The sequence below is a fragment of the Notamacropus eugenii genome, chromosome 5 (genome assembly GCF_028372415.1).
Source record: "Notamacropus eugenii isolate mMacEug1 chromosome 5, mMacEug1.pri_v2, whole genome shotgun sequence".
Classification (NCBI taxonomy): Eukaryota; Metazoa; Chordata; class Mammalia; order Diprotodontia; family Macropodidae; genus Notamacropus; species Notamacropus eugenii.
Window position 1 is genome coordinate 414,366,838 of NC_092876.1, and position 21,297 is coordinate 414,388,134.

The 21,297-nt window shown below is 34.4% G+C and overlaps 1 protein-coding gene across 2 annotated transcripts in view; it reads left to right on the forward strand.

Annotated features, from left to right (window-relative positions):
* BRWD1 (bromodomain and WD repeat domain containing 1) overlaps nucleotides 1–21,297 on the forward strand; it is a 156,858-nt gene that overhangs the window by 96,974 nt on the left and 38,587 nt on the right. For both annotated transcript variants that reach the window (XM_072614790.1, XM_072614791.1), the window contains exons 23-32: nucleotides 598–787; nucleotides 2,307–2,432; nucleotides 2,542–2,649; nucleotides 3,135–3,259; nucleotides 3,706–3,788; nucleotides 9,073–9,184; nucleotides 11,003–11,064; nucleotides 15,601–15,756; nucleotides 18,704–18,824; nucleotides 20,538–20,663. In XM_072614790.1, the coding sequence (XP_072470891.1) occupies nucleotides 598–787; nucleotides 2,307–2,432; nucleotides 2,542–2,649; nucleotides 3,135–3,259; nucleotides 3,706–3,788; nucleotides 9,073–9,184; nucleotides 11,003–11,064; nucleotides 15,601–15,756; nucleotides 18,704–18,824; nucleotides 20,538–20,663 (1,209 nt within the window). The remainder of the gene's footprint in view (nucleotides 1–597; nucleotides 788–2,306; nucleotides 2,433–2,541; nucleotides 2,650–3,134; nucleotides 3,260–3,705; nucleotides 3,789–9,072; nucleotides 9,185–11,002; nucleotides 11,065–15,600; nucleotides 15,757–18,703; nucleotides 18,825–20,537; nucleotides 20,664–21,297) is intronic.

Here is a 21,297-nt window from a genome sequence, read left to right on the forward strand (position 1 = left end):
TTGGTTACTCTCCTCCAAACACATTCCCTCCAAGGAATTATTCTTTGGTAATAGAGAACGTGGTCTCACCAAGTTTAAAGACTGTAACAGGATGATTACTTATCCTTCTGGACATTATGCCTAAGATCAAGTCAGCTTTTTTGGATGTCATGTATTGGATTTTTAGTTTCTTTAATTTACTAGTGGAAGTCTTAGATTTCCTTTTGTAAGTAATTACCAAGGAGAAGTTAATAAATTTTCTTAACATTTATTAGGGATAATAATTGGACCTGTGATTTGATCAGAGTAGTCAGCTGCTATAGAGGAACATGTACTAATGAGGATTAGTGCCATCTCTTAGAAGCGTGCTTAGGATGCTGAGAGATTGAATGCCTGACCCAGTCTTACACAGCCAGTATGAGTTAGAGGCAGGACTTGAACTCAGTTCTTCCCTGTGCTCACATCAACTTTTTATTTATATTGTTATTACTATTATAGTTAAACTATTCAACTAAACATTGTTTCCTTTGAAAATTTAAAAGATCAATTCAGGACAAATCATAAATTTTTGTGACAAGAATCTTACTGGTTTCATTTAGTTAATACATTTTTTTATAGTGATTCTTCAGCCAGATATTCTGATTGGAGGGCTGATGTTGGCATTAATCTTCAACCTCCTTTAAGAACCTCATCTCGTCGTAGAATTATCCGGTATTGCAGTAGCTCAGAAGATGAAGTATCTGTTGAGAAGTTGTCTACTCCAAAGAGAAGGCGAAAGAGAAGGAAAAAATGTAAACCTAAGAAATCGGTATGAAAAAACTGTACTTTCTACAAATTTCTTGTTAAAATTTTTTTTATTTTACCAATTTAATTTTTTAAAAAAGAAAAAGCAAAATTGTTGTAATATATGCATAGTTAAGCAAAATAAATTCCTTCCAAAAGTCAGGAGATGACTAGCATCTTTAACACTCTGGAATTCTGATTGGCATTGATGTGAAATCTTAAGTCTTTCAAAATTGTTAGCCTTTACAATGTTCTTCTGTTTTTGCTTATTTCACTTTGCATCACTTCTTCGCCACTTTTAAAAGGAGCTGATCTAAATATTTTTTAGCATTAGCGTCCTTTTAATCTTTCTTTGATCTAATTGTGATATGTCAAGTAGTGGTTTCACTGAATGTGTGGCTATGCAGTTTAGCAACTTTTGGGTCATTGTTCTAGATTGCTTTCCAAAATGACTGAAAACAATCACAGCTACAGCACGGTATATTAGGGTTTCTTTCCCCAGGTCCTCTATATTTTGTCATTTTTTAAAATCAGCTTTACTATGTGACAAGTATGAGGTAGAAATTCAGAGTTGCTTTAATATGCATTTTCTTTTAGAATGATTAGTGTTTTGGAGCAATTATTTTCTATGGCTTTTGATAGGTTGAATTTCTTCCTTTGAAAATACTTCAACTATTTTATCAATAGTAGTGGCTTTTTTCATACAAATTTAAATCAGTTATGTATTTTATAAATTAGATCATTGTCAGAGAAACTTACTCCAAAGATTGTTTTTCTGCAGTCCACTTTTCCCTTCTAATTTTAACTGTACTGATTTTGTTTATGTAAAACTTTTTTATTTTATGTAATCCAAGTTGTCCATATTGTCTTCTGTGATCTTCTTTAACCCTTACTTATTCGTGAACCTTTCCCCTATCCATGGATCTGAAAAATAAAACGTCTTCCTTTTTTTCTCTGATTTATTTATGATGTGATCTTTTATATCTGAGTCATGTATGGAGCTTATTATGTTATTTGATATGATTTATTGGTCTAAACACAATTTCTACCATTACTACTGTTCAGTTTTTCAACATTTTTTGTCAAGAAATAAGTACTCAGCTCCCGTAGTTGACATCTTGGAGTTTTATCAAACTGGGCTTCTATATGTTGTGTAGCCAGTTTATTTGTTCCACTAATGAACTTTTCTCCTATTTCTTAGCCAGCACCAAATGTTTTGGTGATTATTATTTTGTTGTGTAATTTGGGAACTAATACTGCTTTTTTCTTTTCATTGTTTCTCCTGAGAGTCTCGACTTTTGGTTCCACCAGATTAATTTTACTATTGTTTCTTGGTATTTTGATTGTTTTTGTGCTAAATAAATAAATTTAGGTAGCGTTGTTATTTTCATTGTATTGGTTCAGTTGAGCTCAGTTGTATTGACCTCAGTTGTTAATTGAGTAATTAACATTTCTTCAGTTGTTTGTCATTCTATTTCTGTAAAGAATATTTTGCATTCACATAGTTTTGGGGACACTAATATTTTGAGTCTTTTACGGTGTAGAATTTGCAGAGGATGACTCCAGCTGAGCTTGAAAATATAGAACATTTATATGAATTTCATCCTCCAGTTTGGATAACAGATACTACACTTCGAAAATCTCCATTTGTTCCTCAAATGGGTGATGAGGTAAGAGTGGTAAATTTTTTTGTATGAATTTCAGTAGATAATAAAATCGGGCTTTATTATTTGAGTTTCAAATGTGTTTATTTCATGTGCCTTCATTTTCTTTTTATAGGTAATATATTTTCGGCAAGGTCATGAAGCTTATGTTGAGGCAGTTAGAAGAAATAATATTTATGAGTTGAACCCCAACAAAGAGCCATGGAAGAAGACAGATCTTAGAGTAAGTTGTGTGTGTGTGTGTGTGTGTGTGTGTGTGTGTGTGTAAAACAATATTACCTTTCTTTGCATCCCAGCACTTCACATATATCTAGCATATAGTAAGTCTGTAATAAATGCTTCCTTATTTGACTATTATTAATTTATGGGTTCATTTTACAACCTTTTGGGAACAACTATATATGACTAGCCATGTAAATTTCCATTCATCAATTTTATAAAAGCAAATAACTTTCTGCTATTGTCTTCCAAACCTTAAGATTTTAATATGGGGATTGACTAAAGAAAAATATTTTAATAAAAGGTTAAAAATGCTAGTCATAAATATGAAAGTCGAAGTGTTACTTATTGCCTATACAATAAGCAATTGGGAGGAGGGTAAATGGGTAGTGCTATCTGTAAAGGAAGAGGGGCGGAGTCTTTAAGAAATTGCTTAATAATGCTTTTAACAGTGCCATTCAAGTAACTTTTTAAAAAAATCTCTTGAAGGATCAAGAATTGGTCAAAATAGTTGGGATGCGGTATGAGGTTGGTCCCCCTACGCTCTGTTGCCTTAAGCTCGCTTTTATAGATCCAGCCACTGGAAAGCTTCTGGACAAGTCCTTCTCTCTTAAGTATGTATTTTTCTGTTTGTTTAGTTATGAATTAAATTTTGAAATCTCTAGTATGAGCATTGTTCTACACTAGTGGGCTGGTGCTAATAGCAGATACTTGATACTCAAAAGAGGTAAAAAACCTTGATGCATCTTTTGCATTCTAGTAAAAAGAATAAATATTAAAAATATAGGTATTTGAGAATGTTCATAGTTGTACCCAAGTTGAGGTAGGGAAGGGGCAAGGGCAAATAGGTCTTATATAGCAACCACTTAGGGTTTGAGTCTTAGGTTTGGTGTTCTGGTGCTCTGCTTTTGGCACTTGTGGTGAGAACTGCTGACCTGTGAGAGAAATTAGTTCTAGTGTTTTCAATTTAATTTTTTTTTTGAATGGGAGCATATATTAGCAAGGAATATTATTGGCTGTAATAATTATGCAATGAAACTAATTGAATGCATTATTTTAGATATCATGATATGCCAGATGTTATTGACTTTCTTGTACTACGTCAGTTTTATGATGAAGCACGACAGAGGAACTGGCAAGCTCGTAAGTCTTTTAAGTTTCTACAAAGCCGTACATGTTAGGATAGATTATATGATGTGATTGCAATATTTTCATTAAATAATAAGTCTTTGCAAGATCAGTAGACTCTAAGTTAATACTAATTTAATAAACATTTAATAATGCACTATTTGCAATGCATTATTTAGTAGGTTCTCAACATTTTTTACTTTCAGATAGATATTTTGGGAAGGGATTTACTACTTAAATAATTCCTTGTGAATACTGAGTATTTTTTTTTCATTTTTTTTTTTTGGTTGGTTGCTACTGGTTTATAAAGCTAATTGGCCCAAGAATTCCTAGGTTGTAAACAGAAAACCATTTTAATTTATTCAACCTGATTGCTGTGTTAATCCAAATTTAGATGGGAGGTGTTTAAAGATGTTAGTATTCATTTTGTATACTTCACACTGTGCAGATTAGATTGTAGATATTTATATCTTCAGTGCCCTTATTGACACACGAATTAGAATTAGGCAAACAGGTAATGCTTATTCCATATTTCTTTAATAAAATATTGGGATTAGATAATGAATTACAGAGAAATTTTTTGTGTCAGGCTCTTTTTTTATTTTGTATAAATTTTTTTCCTCCCAAGTTATTGCATAATTGATGACTTGAGTTGACCTTAACATACTCCAAATTAGGAATTTGTTTTTTTTTACCTCAAAGTTGTCCACATTTGCCTTACAATTTAGTGTATATAATTATATGCTCTCAGGTGTATGAAGGAACAGGTAAGAAAATAATTTTACATTAAGGTTAGTTTATTGCAGAGTTCATCTTTCTTTCATCAAGTCTTGATTTCCTCTCATTTGAAAAAAATTCCTTTTTGGGCAGCATTTAAAAAACCCTTTTAATATGGCAAGTGTAAAGCCCTTATTATAACAGATCTTCCTGGTTTCTGCACTATGAAGACGTAAAATCTAGACAGTTATCATCCTTTGAAATGCAAGATGATGAGAGAGCATGGTTGCTCTTAACGTACCTTTCTTAACAGTAATAACTGCACAGGTAATCAGGATTGTACTGGGACTAGAGGTAGAGGAAGTTTTTCTTGAAGGAAGCTCTCATTTTATTTTCCTCTATCCATTTAATCTTTTTTTAATTTTATTCTCTAAAACTAAGCTTGTGGAGATTATATTCAGTACTTTCTTGTGACTTAAGTTAAACAGCTTTGTGGCTGAGATTTTTTTACCACATCAGTTTTCTATAACTTCAAATATTAGTTCAGTTCAGAACAATGACATTTTTATGTTTCTTTAACACCTCTAAGAGACACAAATTGGTATACTCTACTTGGGATCTTTTGATTTCTTTAGCAAAAAAGGCCGTTTTCTCCCACAAGAAAACCTTTAAAAGAAAAACTGGCTTCCAAACAGATAATTACCAGGGCTTTTTAGCTAGAATTTACAAATATGATCATATTCTTTCTTGCTCAATTCATTTATGAACTGTACCTTTTCTGTTTCAATTGTTGGTCTTGAACTGAAAAGGTTTTTTTTGTTTGTTGAAATAGGGAAAAATTATCTTGGGTAAATAGAAGAAACTACTATAAGTGTAATTGCTATCTTCAAAATATAGGCTCTTCTTAAATAATGCTGTACTTCAGAAAGATAGCTCGTTAATATGTTGAGTGCTATATCACTTTTCTGTTATTAATTACTTTAATCTTCCCTGAATTATTTTAGGTGCCACAATATTACCAAAATTGCTTGTTATGAAGTATGAAGAATTCTTTACTATATTTTCTACCTTTTATCGTATCAAGTCCCTTGTGTATATCCATTTTCTGCTGCTTATTAGTTTTGTTATAAAGTTGAAGGTTTTTTTTTATTATTTTATTTGTTTTCAGTGTTGTACAATCACTTTCATATATCTTAGATTCTCTCCCCTTCTTCCCCTCCTTTTCTTTTCCTTCCCCAATCCCTCCCGTGCAATCTTATATAGCTTCTACACATACATTCCTATCAAATATATTTTCACCTTAGTCATGTTGATTAGAAGAATTAAAATGAATGGGAGAAACCATAAAACAAAACATAATACAGAAGAAAATCATCTACTTCATTCTGTGATCCAATTCCATAACTCTTTCTCTGGATGTGGAATGCATTTTGCCTCAAGAGTCCATTGGGAATTTTTTAGAATCATCTACTTCATTCTGTGATCCAATTCCATAACTCTTTCTCTGGATGTGGAATGCATTTTGCCTCAAGAGTCCATTGGGAATTTTTTAGGTCCTTGCATTGCTGTGAAGAACTAAGTCTACCAGAAAAATTCCTCACACACTGTGGTTGTTGCTGTGTACAAAGTTCTCCTGGTTCTGCTCCTTTCACTCAGCATCAGTTCATATAGGTCTTTCCAGGACTCTCTGAAGTCTTCCTGTTCATCATTTCTTATAGCTCAATAGCATTCCATTACATTCATATATCACAACTTGTTCTGCCATCCCCCAGTTGATGGGCTTCCCCTTGATTTCCAGTTCTCGGGCCACCGCAAAAAGTGCTGCTATAAATATTTTTGTACATGTGGGACCCTTTCCCAGTTTTATCATCTCTTTGGGATACGGTCCCAGAAGTGATATTGCTGGATCAAAGGGTATGCACATTTTTGTAGCTCTTTGGGCATAGTTCCAAATTGCTCTCCAGAATGGTTGGATCAGCTCACAGTTCCACCAACAATGAATTCGTGTTCCAACTCTCCCACATCTTCTCCAACATTTATCATCTTCCTGTTTGGTCGTATTAGCCAATCTGATAGGTGTGATGTGGTACCTCAGAGTTGTTTTGATTTTCACCTCTCTAATCAAAAGTGATTTAGAGCTTTTCATATGACTATAGATATCTTTAGTTTCTTCCTCTGAAAACTCCCTGTTCATATCCTTTGGAGAATGACTTGTATTCTTGTAAATTTGACTCAGTTCTCTATATTTTAGAAATGAGGCCTTTATCACAGACACTAGTTGCAAAAATTCTTACCCAGTTTTCTGCTTCCCTGCTAATGTTGGTGAAGTTTTGTTTTAAAAGCAATGTATCTCTGTGGTAAGATCGTTTTATTAAAGGTAGACTCTTCATAATGTTATAGCTAATAATATTTGTTTAGTTCTTTGTTGGTATCTGATATTCCTAGTCTATTTAAGAAATACTGTAGATTTCAAAAGTTGTATCATAGTTTTATATTAAAGCATTTTAGGATGTTTGAATCAGTTACTCAGTAAACATTCATTATGGGCCCAAAGTTTTGTAAGTCTAGTAGATAAGGGCTTGTATTTCTAAAGTAGCTATGGTTTTATTTTGTTTGTTTTGAAGTTTTCCACAGAATAATCTGAAATTTTTTTCTTCAGATAGTCTACTTTTTGAGGATTCATCAACCTAGAGAAGCATGCCCCATATAAAACTGCCCCAAACTACAACAGCTTTCGTAAATGTTCATAAACTATAACTCAACCATACCCCAAGTCCAGAAAAATTCCAATTAAAATAATTTAATTAATTCTTTACCCCATCCTGAACAATTTAGTCAACTTCCACATAACTCTACTTGTCCCATTCCTAAAAAAAATAGGCAGTAAGTGGATTTGCTAAAGTACTGCCTCTTCTGCTCATTTAGCTGGCTATTTCTGGATTCTTTTATTCCCCAGTTCAGTCTCTGTGAAAATTCATCTCCTTCCAAGGAGGAGAAATAAAAGGTATTCCCTTCCACTTCTCCTTTTGAAGCTAGCCAGTTTACTCACTTTCAAAGCGCTCACTCACCACTTGGTTCTTTTCTTCTTCAATATCCAGATGAAATCTTCTGTTCTCTGAGAGCCATACAGCAGTTGGAAACTTCAGAAGTAGTTTGGAGGCTTGTGATATCTCTACTTTCACTCATCAGCATTCAAGCAATTCATTCTTGTGCACTATGTGCCTTGAGATTTCCCTGTTGAAGTCAAGTCTCTCTAAAGACTGGTTTTAAGCTTTGAGGATTTATGGGATTGAAATGAATGTTTCTCTCCTAGTCCCACTTGTACTGTTATTCTCATGAAACTAGTTGCCCTTAACAGTAAAGCTGAGCTTAAAACTACAGTAATGCTCAAAAATTGATCTTGTTTCTCTGCTTTCTCATTAGAATTAGGATCACAAATTTTTGTGAGTTTTTTTAGTTTTCACACATGTAACAATGATGAATTTAAAACACATTACATATAGAATAAAAACCATAAAAAATTTGTTGTAGCATATTTAAACAAGAAATTTGCAACCTTTATTATTAAAAAAAGTTTGTACACTTTATAAATTTATAACTTTGTTCATGTTACTTTTTTCCTCTCAGCATTTTTTTGTCTGAGAGTATTTGCATAATTGTGTTATTACCTTTTCATCCTTCATAAAATATTTTTACCTACATTTATGTAGTGCTTTCCATGGTGTCAAATGTGGCAGGTGATTTAATGTTTTATACTTTTTATTAATAAACACAAGTTTCTTTGACATTTCTTTGGCAAGCTACTCTGTTATATAGAGCTTTAAGGCTTACAAACCCTTTTATAAATGTTAAAACTTTTAATACTTGTAACAACCCTGGAAGGTTCCTATTTTATAGGTGAGGAAACAAGTTGAGGAGTTGAATGACTTGCCCAAGACAATATATAGCAACACCTAATTCCTAGAATTATTGTGAGGATAAAACGAGATAGTAGTTTTAAAGTGCTTAGTAAACCGTAGCACTATAAACATGCTAGCTAGCTTTTATAATTATTATTATGTAGCACTTGAAAATTTGTGAAGCATCTTACATTCATTCTTTCAGATACTAACAGCTTTAGGAATTGGAATGCCATGTGTAAAATATCAGCTTATTAGCCGTGGTAAAATTCTAGCTTATTTTAAAGGCTTTTATAATTGTGATTTTTTTTTTCCTTTGATGAAGGCATATATTTAATTTGGTTACCTGAGCTAGACAAATGCGTTCTGATTTAGGCTGAGTGCTCGAAGTGTTTGTCTATTTGTTGTTTGATATTTTAGTACTTTTACTGATCCAGGCATCAGTCTTTGTCTTGGTAAGCACTTCTGGACTCAGTAAGTTTTTTAATATAGTAATGCATTATAGCCACTTAACAGTCATATTAGTAATGGGACTTTCTAGTCATTAATATGATAATATCAATAATCCAAATTTTATTTAAGATAAGAATTAAAGTAATGTTCATTGTGTACTTCCTGCATAATCTTTTTAAAAGTCTGATAGTTCTTTACATATTAAAAAATTCTTGGTATTTCTTTTACAGGTGACAGATTTCGATCTATAATTGATGATGCTTGGTGGTTTGGAACAGTGTTAAGTCAAGAGCCCTTTCAGCCACAATATCCAGATAGTCATTTCCAATGTTACAATGTTAAGTATGTACAAATGTTTATGTTTACTATTCGTTGAACACACATTTATAAAGTACCTACTATGTGCACATACTATTTTAATTTCTTAAGGTAGAAATATATATATGACATAGACCCTGGGAAGGTGAAATCAGAAATAACTGATACAAAGGAGAGGAAAAATGGGTTAGCACTCTTAGAAAACTGAGGAGTGAGTTACCCTTTTCCTCAAGGGTAGAGGTAGTAGATCAGCACTGATGGAAGGTTCCTGGAGAGAAGTTGTGCCTGAGTTGGAGCTTGAAGAGAATGAACGTGGGGATAGAAGAAAGCAAGATGTCAACAAGGAATGGAAAATAATCCAGTTTGTGCCATGTTGAATATTTGAATAACAGTACACTTTTGTGTGGTGGTTTTAGGTTTATGAAATACACCTAAATACTGTAATATACTGTAAAATAAAGGTAGGAAGAAATTAGATTGTAGAGAACCTTGAATGTCAGGATCAAAAGCTTCTGCTTTATTCAGTCAGTAATGGAAAATTGCTAAAGGTTGTTGTGTAGATTGGTGATGTCTTCAGAACTGTTCATTAGGATGGCTACTTGTATAATGTATCAAGAATATAGATAAGAGGAGAATAGATGAGAGAGATTTGTAATGTGGATTATCACAATATCCTAAGTGATAAGAGGATCTGAACAAAAGCCTTTATGGTGGGAGTTGAGGAAAAGAAAGGGTGGATATATAGTAGATATAATAACATGTATATATGATTGAATTTATGGTGGTGTCACAGATTCTTAACTTGGGATCCCTAAACTTGGTTCTTCAATTTTTATAAAATTGTGTGTCACCATAGTTTGTTTCTTCATAATGCCTTTATTTTATACATTTAAAAACATTTTTCTGAGGAGTCCCTAGGTTTCAACACAATTCCAGAAGAAATACACAACGCAAAAAAGTTAATAACCTTGACTGTAGGTGACTGGGTAGATAACATTACCTACTATCAACTTAAATTAAAAAGTTAGATAGAGAAACAGGTTTGAGTTCAATTTTGGACATAAAGAGTTGAAAGCTTGTGGGCCCATCCTGGTGGACATAGCCAGCCTTCATTTGGATACATGGGACTGCACCCTGGGGAGCAAATGGGAGAAAGAGACTGATTTGAGAGTTGTCTACATTAAGGTTATTATAATTGATAATATGGAAGCAGGTGAGCTTGTGAGGAGAGATTTTAATGGGAAAAGAGGGCTGAAGATGTGAGTTGGAATAGTGAAAGAAGAGCTGGCAAACAAGATGAAAGAATGGTAAGAGAGATGAGGAGTTATTGTCACAGAAGCCAGAGGAACAGAGAAAATTTATACAAATCAGAAAGTCTTGTCTGACACCAGTCAAGGAGAATAAGGAAGATGCCAAATTGTATACCAAGAAATACAGGGTATCCCTGAAAAATCTTGTTTCAGTTTTAAGTTTAAAACTTTAAAAATTTTATATTTGTATCCCCAGAGTTTAGCATAGTGTTTGGTACATGGTAATAAATTGAATGTTTTTTTAGTACCTGAGGGGGACTTTTAAAAAATTCACTTAGTGTTTGTCTTCCAGCTAGTATTCATTATCTTAAAGACCAGAAGATGGGTTAATATTGATTTGACTAGATATAATGCCATTTTAACGAATGCAATCAGTATTTACATTTTAATTTTTGGAATAATTAATGTCTTTCATTATTAGTCATGCTCCTTTTTTTTTTTAATTTGCTAATGATGTTTTTCCCAGCCATCAGTTAAAATGTTTTTTACAAAGGCTAACTCTTTCTTTTTCTCTGACCTACTGATTAAATAGGTGGGACAATACTGAAATAGAAAAGCTTAGTCCGTGGGATATGGAACCAATTCCTGATAATGGTACGTGGAAGTTAACTAAATTGTAGAGAATCATAGAATTTTAGATCTAGAAGAGGGTTAGGGATTGAGTTCAACCCTCTCATTTAAATGTGAGTAAACAAGCCCAAAAAGGAAAATTATTTGCCCAGAGTTTCATATTTGTTAGTAGAAGTCAAGACTCATACGTAGGTATCTCACTGTCCAATTTTCTTTTTATTACATAATTCATGTTTTCACTGTTAAGCTGACAGCATAATGACCAACTGGCATTCATTTAATACTTTGGAATTTACAATATTTTGAAGGTAGTAGGAAGTGTTCTTTTTGGTCTGGTCTTGCAGTTTCATCAATGTAAGGAGCTCCTGATATTGAACTCCTTCCTCTTATGTAGAAAAGCGCATCATTTGTAACTTAAAGAGCTGCCTTTGGCAGAGAGGTTAAGTGCTTTGCCCATGATCACACAGGTAATATATGTGAGAGGCAGGATTTGAACTTGGATCTTCTTGACTGAAGCTGATCTCGTTAGTATGCCATTCTCCCTTCTTTCCATTTTACATATGGGAGAATTAATACCCAGAGAAATTGTGGTTTGTCTGTTGTCGTACATCATGGAAGTGATGGAATTAGAATTTGAACAAAGAGCTCTTGACCCCAAATTCACTGTTCTTTTCCATTATGTGATTATTGATAAATGTAGAAATTATAGTGCTCTTTCTTGGAATGCTAAGTACTAAAGAAAAATTATCACCACTCTCCCTTGCCTTCACTCCACTCCTGGACATGCACATGCTATTGAACAAATGTAGAGAATCATGAAACCATGCTGAGCTCCCTACAGTTTTATGGTACGTAATCTCAACTGGAACCTCACTGCAACAAGGTAGTCATTTTTTTACCTCTCTAATCCACAACAACTTTAAATCCTTCCTTAAATATACCACTGTTTCCCTTCTTCCACCCTCTTAACTGAGAACATTGCTTCACATTTCACTAGAAAAATTTGAGGCCGTTTCCTGAGAGCCTCCTATTCTTCTATTTTCCTCATCTCACGTCAGTCAGGTGACTTCCCCCATTGTTTACTCCTTCCACCCATTTTTCCCAAAGACTTGACCCTTCTTGCCAAGGCAAGCTTCTGGTTCCAGTTATCATCCCTATACTGATTATTCACCAAGTCCTCCCTAACTTAACCGTATTACCCTCTTCTTCTACTACTCCATTTACCTTTAGGATCAAGTGTAAAATCCCCAAAGCCCTTTGGAAGCCAGCTTCTTCCTACCCTTTTTATCGTAGTCTTCTTATACTTTACCACCCTCCATGCAGTCTATAATCCAATGACACTAGCCTTCTTACTGTTACTATAACACAACAGTCTCTTCCAAATTTTGAACCTTTTCAGTGATTATTTCCCATGTCTGCAATGCTGTTTTTCCTCATCCATGCCTCTGAGCTTCCCTAGCTTCCTTTAGATATCCGCGGAAGTCTCACCTTCTGCAAGAAACCCCACTCAGTCCTGCTTAATTCTAACTCCCTCTCCTGATGACATCAGTTTATCCTTTATGTATTTTATTTGTACATAGTTACTTGTGTGATGCTTCCCCCTTTATATATATGCCAAGTACCTTGAGAATAGGGCTATTTTACCTTTGTTTTGAATCCTTTGCTGTTATGTGTATCCCCTGTACTTAGCATAGTGCCTGGTACGCGATGGGTGCTGAATTGATTGACTAATTTTCACATTGTAATTTCACCTTTTCTTTTAGTTATCTTTTTTCTATTCCCTGAGCTTAATCTTAGCTCCAATCTTTTTGCTTCTATAGTCCATGTTTATAGTCTAATTTACACCCTTATTTTAAAAGATAGATGCCATATTGCATGAGATCCTTTATCTACCTTCACTTCAGCATATCTCTACATATATATAATCTCCTCCTTTTGGTCTGAAAGTTGTCACTTTCTCTTCAGAAAAGCATCTTTGGTGCTGTTGCCATATTTTTCCTACCTACCGTCTCGGTGACTTCTCATTACATCTTGCCATTTTTTAAACAACAAAATTTTTGTCGACCTTGTAAACAATTTAACTGCTTTTTTTTTTTAATTCTCTTCCAGATTTCTTCAGTCCATAGTTTTTGTGTAGTCTCTTTAACTCTGAGTCTTGACCTCTGCACTTCTATTCCTAAAGATTTTATGTTCATCACTTGAAATGCTTTCCTCTTTCCATGATATCTTTATTTTAATTGCTGTGTTATTGAATGCTTTGTGTTGTAACTTGCGTGTACCATTGTAGCCAAGACTTAGTGAATGTTGAACCTGTTACCTACGTAGTCTCAGAAAAATCATAGTGCCTTTTGTTTTTACCTAACACCTTTATTTTGATGACTCCTCTGTATTTAGCCTTTACTTAAAAGTCCAAGAAACCTTCAGAAGATTTCTTTTTTACGTTTCACATCATCTGATCAAATTCAACATTTCTAAATCTAAATTTGTCATATCTTCCCAATCTGACCAGTTTTATTTGTTGTTTTAACGACCTGATTTTTTTCTTTAGTCTCAGAATCTTGGCATTATCTTGACTCCCAATTTCCTTTACCTCTTATAACCTATCAGTTACTAATTCCTCTTCACTCTGTGTGTATTTGTCCTTTATCTAGTGCTACTATAAACACTCTAAGCTAGATATCCTCATCATGTTACAGAGTTTTTGTGAATATTTTATTTAAGACAAGTTAGTCTTTTATTTCTTTCCTCCTTCAAGGTATTCACTGTACTTAGGATGGATTGTAGGCATTAGTTGGATCTGTGATCTCATTCATGTGTATGCTACCTTCAAAATATAGTTTATTACATGTAGGATGTTTGCTCATTCTTTGTGGACGTCCATCCATGTTCTTCCACAAGGTCACCTAGCATTGGCAAACACCTTCCTTGCAGCATCCTAGACAAATTCATTTTCTTTTTTAATTAAAACTAAAACTTAATTGCCCTTATAAGCAAATAGGTAATTTATGAAGACTGCTTCTGTGGCATGCCATTCATGACATGTAAAATAATCCAGTGTTATTATTGATATTATGGTGTTTCAAGCATTCTGTATACAACAGTATCATCACATTCCTACCATGATTCTAAAATACATCCTAAACATCTAGTTACTAATATTATACGTATTGTAAAAATTAGGAGGTTCAAGTTCCATCTTTTCCCCAAATATATTGGCTTGCAAAATCTATATTCAAATAGTTGTGTTTGTTATTTTCATACAGAGATTTTTTCAGATGCTAAATAATTATCAGAAAGACTGTAGAAGTAGTTGAGTAAAATCTTGATCCAGAAAATACAAGAATTAATACATTGGGCACAATTAGCATTTATTATTACCCATTTTAAAGGCAAATTTAAAATATATTTTTAGAAATGAATTTATTTTTGTATGCATTTATAATGTCTCTCCAACTGCCCCCCATTAGTCAAAAAAAGAAGAAAAAGAAATGAAAACATTTATTAAAATCATGCATATTCCAAGTGAAACAAATCCACATCTGCCATATGTGGAAACTATGTTTCTTTCTAAATTTAATGTTCATCACCTTTGTGACATGAGGTGAAATGGGGTATTTTGTCTTCAGTCTTTTGTACTTGTAGTTTATCATTGATTATAGTTCCCAAGTCTTTCAAAGTTGTCTTTCTCTATGATGTTGTTGACATATATAGTCTCCTAAATTGTACTTCAGCAGTTCAATTTTCTTAAATCATACTTACCTTCTTCTGTAGGATCCCGTGATGACTCTATATGTATTACCTGCCGTATCAAGTCCAAAATCATCTTCCTTAGCTTTCAAACTCTACCCTTGAACCATATGCTCTTTCTGGAGTAGGACAACCCCATGGCATAGCCATTAAGAGCGAGATGAAATTTTACTGAACAAAATCCCTACGTCCCTGTGCCCAGGGCAGTTAGGCACAGTAGATAGAGAGCTAGACCTGGAGTCAGGAAAAACTGAGTTCAAATATGGCCTCAGACACTTAATAGCTGTGTGATCCTGGGAAAGTTATTTTATCTGTCTTTGCCTCTGTTTTCTAAATTGTAAAAAGGAGTTATAATAGCATCTACCTCAAGAGTCGTGGTAAGGATTAATTGAGGTAGTAATTAGAAAGCACTTGCCTTTGAACATAATAGGTGCTGTATAAATGCTTATTCCTTTTCCTACTCCTTCCTTCCTGCCTTCTTTTAGTTCAGTACTGGTTATTTGAAAGTATCCACATTTTATATTTTAAACTCTGAAGTATATTAAATGTAAAGCCTCAGCTCTTGAAATTGTACAGTGTTTGTCATAACATAGAATTGGAATAAAAATTTAATTAAGTTGAGATTGTGAAAGATTGCTTTTGGAGATATATTTGGTTTGACAATCTTTTATTAAACTAGGTTTTTGATGGTGTATACAAATAGTAAAAGATTTGTAAAGCAAGCTGTTTGAATGTGAAAGTATATTTTTATAGTTTTATATTTTTCTCTTCATTCTTTTTTCTTTCTCATGTCATATTTTTGTTTATATATAGTTGATCCACCTGAAGAAGTGGGAGCTAGTATTTCAGTGACTTCAGATGAACTAGAGAAGTTGTTATACAAACCCCAGAATGGTGAATGGGGTAAAAAATCCCGGGATGAAGAATGTGAAAGAATAATCAATGGCATTGATCAGCTTTTGAACCTTGGTAATGGTTTACATTTTATTAGAAAAATCAAAAACTTGTGAATCATCTACACAAATTTTGGTTATAAGATATTTACATTGTATTTTGAATCAACATTCTGGCTTTACTAGTTGCCTTAATTTGACTATTTCCTTGGTAAATAATATTGAGAGAAATGACAGGATTTAATTTCTTTTTAAAACAAAGTTTAATGGTGTCCTTTGTTTTTGTATCAGTCATTTCTGGAAATCCCTCTGCCACCTCTTTTGCAATTAAGAAAAAATAAGCAATCACTGTATATGGCAGGGCATTGTGTTCCTAGCTTCCAGTATCTCAAAGATCTTTGATCCAAGTCAAAGTCTGATTGTTGACCCTTTTCCCCCACTCCCTTCCTTGGCTTTGGTCTGAGCTCTGCAGGTTTCTAACTTGGATTTGGGTCGGAGCCATGGTAGAATGCTGTTAGACTCAGCCTTTATTAACCAGCTGAAGGCTCTCTAGGCTTCACCTTTGGCACAGAATTCTTATCCTCATTATTCCCCTATAGGTTTCAGGCTGGCCTAGGAGTTGGAATTGGGACCCTGACCCCCACTCAACCCCTGCCCCTGGTGGATGAGCCACACAATTGCTACTTATCTCTGAATTTGTTACTTCTTAGTGTACTGCCTTCTTTCTACTGCTCCCTCTTCCTCAGCATAGGTCCTAGATCTTTGGTATGGAACTAGGTATGGGTGCCAGAGCTACCAAATGGCACTTGTTTATATCATAATATCCTAGTGTGGATCTGGGACCTCTTCATGGGCCACTGCACATCTTCTCCCTGGGCATGCTCCTGGCTAGACTGTATCTCCAGTTTTCTTAGACATGTGTCTTCTAATGCTGGCCTAAGCACTCAGTGGGACTCTTTTTTCCCATGAAGATTTGGTCTGGTGTGTTTTCTGGGTTTGTTTTGGGGAGTTTGAAGGGGAGCTTCTTGCTATTCTGCTATCTTGGCTGTATTTCTCAATAAATCAGTCAGCTCACAACCTAGATGTCATTCTCAAATACTCACTTTTTCTCTCCTACCTTGCCCCCACCCTCTAAAATCTAGTCTATTGCCAAGTTCTTCATTCTGCCTGCATAGCATCTCTTGTTTCTTCTCCTTTCTTCTCCAACACTGCCACCACCCTGATGAAGGCCCTCATCTCCTCATGCCTAGTTTATTGCAATGTGTTTCTGTGGCTGGTCTCCCAGACTTGTTTCTCCCTCCTCTAGTCCACTTTCCATTTAACTGCCAGACTAATGTTCCTAAAGCACAAATCTGATCATGTCATCCTTCCCCACCCCTCCCTTACTCAGTCAATGGCTCCCTTTGACTTCCAAGATCAAATGCAGAGTCTTCTGTGTGGCTTTTAAAACCCTTCATAACTGTCTTCCCACTGTCTCCTTTCTGCCACTCCCCAGTTACTTACTTGAAGTTCAGTGATTCCTGCTTCCATTTTGTTCTCTGAGGAGCTCTCCTCCATGTCTGGAATTCTCCCCTTCCTCATTTTCACTTCCTGGTTTCCCAGGCTTCAAGTCTAAACCAAACTTGCGTGTGTGTGAGTGTGTGTGTGTACACACAGATATCTTGTTTCTATATCATTATTTTCATGTCTCCTACATTACTCTGAAAGCAGTGACTTGTTTTGTTTTTCTTTGTATGTGTCACATAATGGATGCTTAATAATTCCTCATTGATTTACTGAGCACCTACTCTGTATGAGGCCCAGTGCAAGTTTGCATACTTAAGACACAAATGTAATGAAGTCTGCATTCTGTCAGGGGAGACATACACATATAAATACACACTAAATAAATACAAGTTAATTTGTGAAGAGAAACACTAGCAACTTGGGTAATGATGAAATATTTCTCATGTCAGAGAGGTGCTTAAGCAGAACTTTAAATTAGGGATTCTGAGAAGTAGAAAGGAGGGAGAGTGCCCTGAAGCCTAAGTGAAGGCGAATTTGAGTAACAAAAAGAAGGCCAATTTGATTGGACAATTGAATGTATGAAGGGCGGCTAGGAGGAGCAGTAGATAAACAGAGCACTGGGTCTGGAGTCAGGAAGACCTGAGTTCAGAACTGACCTCAGGCACTTACTGTGTGATCCTGGGCAAATCACTTAACCCTCTTTGCCTCTGTATACTCATCTGTAAAATAAGCTGTAGACGGAATTGACAAATCACTCCAAGATCTTTGCCAAGAAAACTCCAAATGGGGTCACAAAGAGTTGGACGTGACTGAGAAGACTGAACAATGGAATTGGAGCCAGGTTGTAAATGGAGTTTGTATTTAATTTAAGTAACAGGAAGCTATTTTATTTTTGAGCAGAGGAGAGATACAGTCAGGCTTATGTTAATCAAGCAGTGCTTGATTAGGTGTGTTGAGAATGGATTTGAGAGAGTCAGCATTGACATGGGCCAGAAGACTATTATAATAGAGGTTACTGGAGCTGTGAGAATATGGGGGGGAGGGGAGGTGGATGAGAAAATTGCCATGACTTGATGCTTGATTAGGTTATGTATAGTGAAGAAGACTTAAGAAGTTAAACATCACTCCACATTTGAGAACTTGGATGACTAGAAAGGTGCTGGTTCCTTCAGCAGAAAGAGAGAAGTTCAGAAGAGTTGTGCATTTCAGGGAAAACTCTTATGAAACATATAGTTCAATAGGCAGTTGATGATTCACAAGTGGAGCTCAAGAAAGACACTGGGGAGGGATATGTATATCTGGGAGTCATCTGCATAGAGATGATGATGAAGTCCTTGAGAACTGATGAAGTCCAGAAACTTAGGGCCTATCTGTAGTTACATAAAGGTAGGTAAGTCTCTTATAGTTCTGCCAAGAGGAAGGAAAGAAGTTTCATTATCTTCAGGTCTGAGTTCACTGAAACTTAATTATTTAAATGGCCTTTTAATTTAAATGGCTTTTTTTTTTTCTCATAACAGATATAGCTGCAGCTTTTGCAGGTCCAGTTGACCTATGTACATACCCAAAGTACTGTACAGTAGTAGCCTATCCAACAGATCTTTACACCATTCGGATGAGACTTGTCAATCGATTTTACAGGTCAGTAGCTTAATAAAGGATTTACTTTTGAAGTGTGCTTCCTTTTTCATACCTACAAGATTTCTAGTAAACAAGGAGAGTAAATACGTTCTTTATTTTACAGAAACAAAAAATTATATGATTAGAATCTTATTACTTTAGATTCTTTTAGGATACTTTTGGTATTAAAAAAGATATATCTGCTAACCTTAGTCATTACTTTTTCTTTATATTTGTCTAAGGAGTTGGCCATCTTAAGAATTAACAGTGAAGATTTTTCCCTTGCTAGTATGATTTCCTAGATTCTCTGTGGATATGTTTCTTCAGTGTATTTATTATTGAGTCCATCTATATGAAAGATAAAGGTCTTTTTATGAAGATTTTAACCAGTAATAAAAAAAATGTTCTGTGCATGTATAGTGTTTTTAACTCACTATCTGTGATATAATCTAACTTTTTAAAGTAAATTTTTTTTAAAAAAGCTTCCAGCTTCTAAGTTTAGGAAGTGATCCCTGATTTAGAGAATTGAAAATGGTTAGAAAGTAGTAATTGATGAAAAAGAAATTTAGAATAAAAGGGTAGATGTGAGACTACTAAAGAATATTTTCTAAATAAAAGCAATTTTATTAAATTTTCCAAGATGTATTGGATCATCTTTGTGGAAGATAACATGTGATGCATTATATTCTTGGCAGGATGTATACTCTAGAACTAATGATTTTACATGGTTTACTGTTTTACTTATATGTCATGTTAACTAGATGGCATTTCAAATTTATTTCTAATATTAGTATGTTAACCTAATTAAATGATTTTATTCTTAAAGTCTTTCATTTAGTTTATAATTACATTTCAGTTCGGTAGATTGTCAAGTATTATTAAAGACCAGTCATGACTTTGTACCCGGATCAGCTCTAGAATATTAAGAAATACAACTTTATGCTTAAATTATGAAATGAATAATATTTGCAAAGCATAGGGCCTGACACATAGTAGATGGCTATAGAAATCCTTTCTCCCTTTCCATGTTCATTACCAGATGACATTGTTTTCTATGAGACCTAACTTCTGAAAGGTTACTATATGAGCAACATTCATACAGATTATAAGTTATTATTCATTAAAATGCTTTAGAATATAGGGCCAACAGGGAGATCTAGGCAGGAAAATCACATAGCTTCTCAGTTCTCCAGACATTTCTCCAGACTTAGGACACATAGGTGGCCCATACTCTGAAACCAGATTAAAATGTAATTAGAAAATGTTTAGCAAAATAAATAATATAACACAAATAATGTTAATTTATGATTTTCTGAGACTATGCAGTCTACAAGGATCCATCTCTATTTGAGTTTGACACCGCTGCTCTAAGACACGGAGTTACAGAAGAGTTATCATTATCAATCTGTACTGGCAGAGGGAATTACCACACTGATATTTCCCCACGTTTATGAAATGAAACATCCAGACATTATGGTCTCCCATTAGCTCCTCTCCCATACCCCATACTGAGACAAGACATTTTAGTTCTTCATCCATGTTTACCCCAAACCAATATAATCATTCATGATTGTCACAAAGCTGATAGTACTAGAGGCAGTTCATAATGTTTAGGTAAATTTGGATTAACATCATAAGCATAAACGTGTTGTACCCACCCTTAATCACCCTTTCGTTTTCTAATCCTAAATCTACCAGCTTTTCCGTGTTATTTTTATTTACTTTGTTTTAAAGGAGGATTTCTGCCCTAGTCTGGGAAGTAAGGTATATAGAATATAATGCCAGAACCTTTAATGAGCCTGGGAGTGTTATTGCAAGATCAGCTAAGAAGATCACTGACCAGCTTTTAAAATTCATCAAGTAAGTAGTAGTAAGGATGGTTTCAACTATATGTTATTATCTTTCTGTCTGTATGTTTTTGCCTTTGAAGCATAATTATTTCATTGGTTACTTTAAGTGACATACATCATTATTACAATAACAGTATTCTTTGCAGTGGTAGAAAATGCCTATTAAATTTCATTTTTTTCTTTATATTGTAAATTGAATGGCTTTTTTTTTCTCATAACAGATATAACTGCAGCTTTTGCAGGTCCAGTTGACCTATGTACATACCCAAAGTACTGTCCAGCCTATCCAACAGATCTTTACACCATTCAGATGAGACTTGTCATTTCAGATAGCAACCATGTTCTTTTAGTCCAATAGCTCTTTTGACCTAACAGCCCTTCTGTCATTCCATCTTTTTTCCATGAGTTGCATTTCTTCTTTTGAAATGAATTGTTCACATCCTTTGGTCACTTTTCTATAAGGGAATAGTTCTTCAGGATTTCTTGTATCAAGTCCAGCTCCTTTGAAAAAGGAATTGTTTCATTCTTTGTAGTTGCATCCCTAGTACAGAGTCTAGTACATAGCAAATGCTTAGTATTTATCATTATTATTTATTAATAGACATTTGTTTATTGACTTTGCTGAATTCCTTATGTATTTGGAT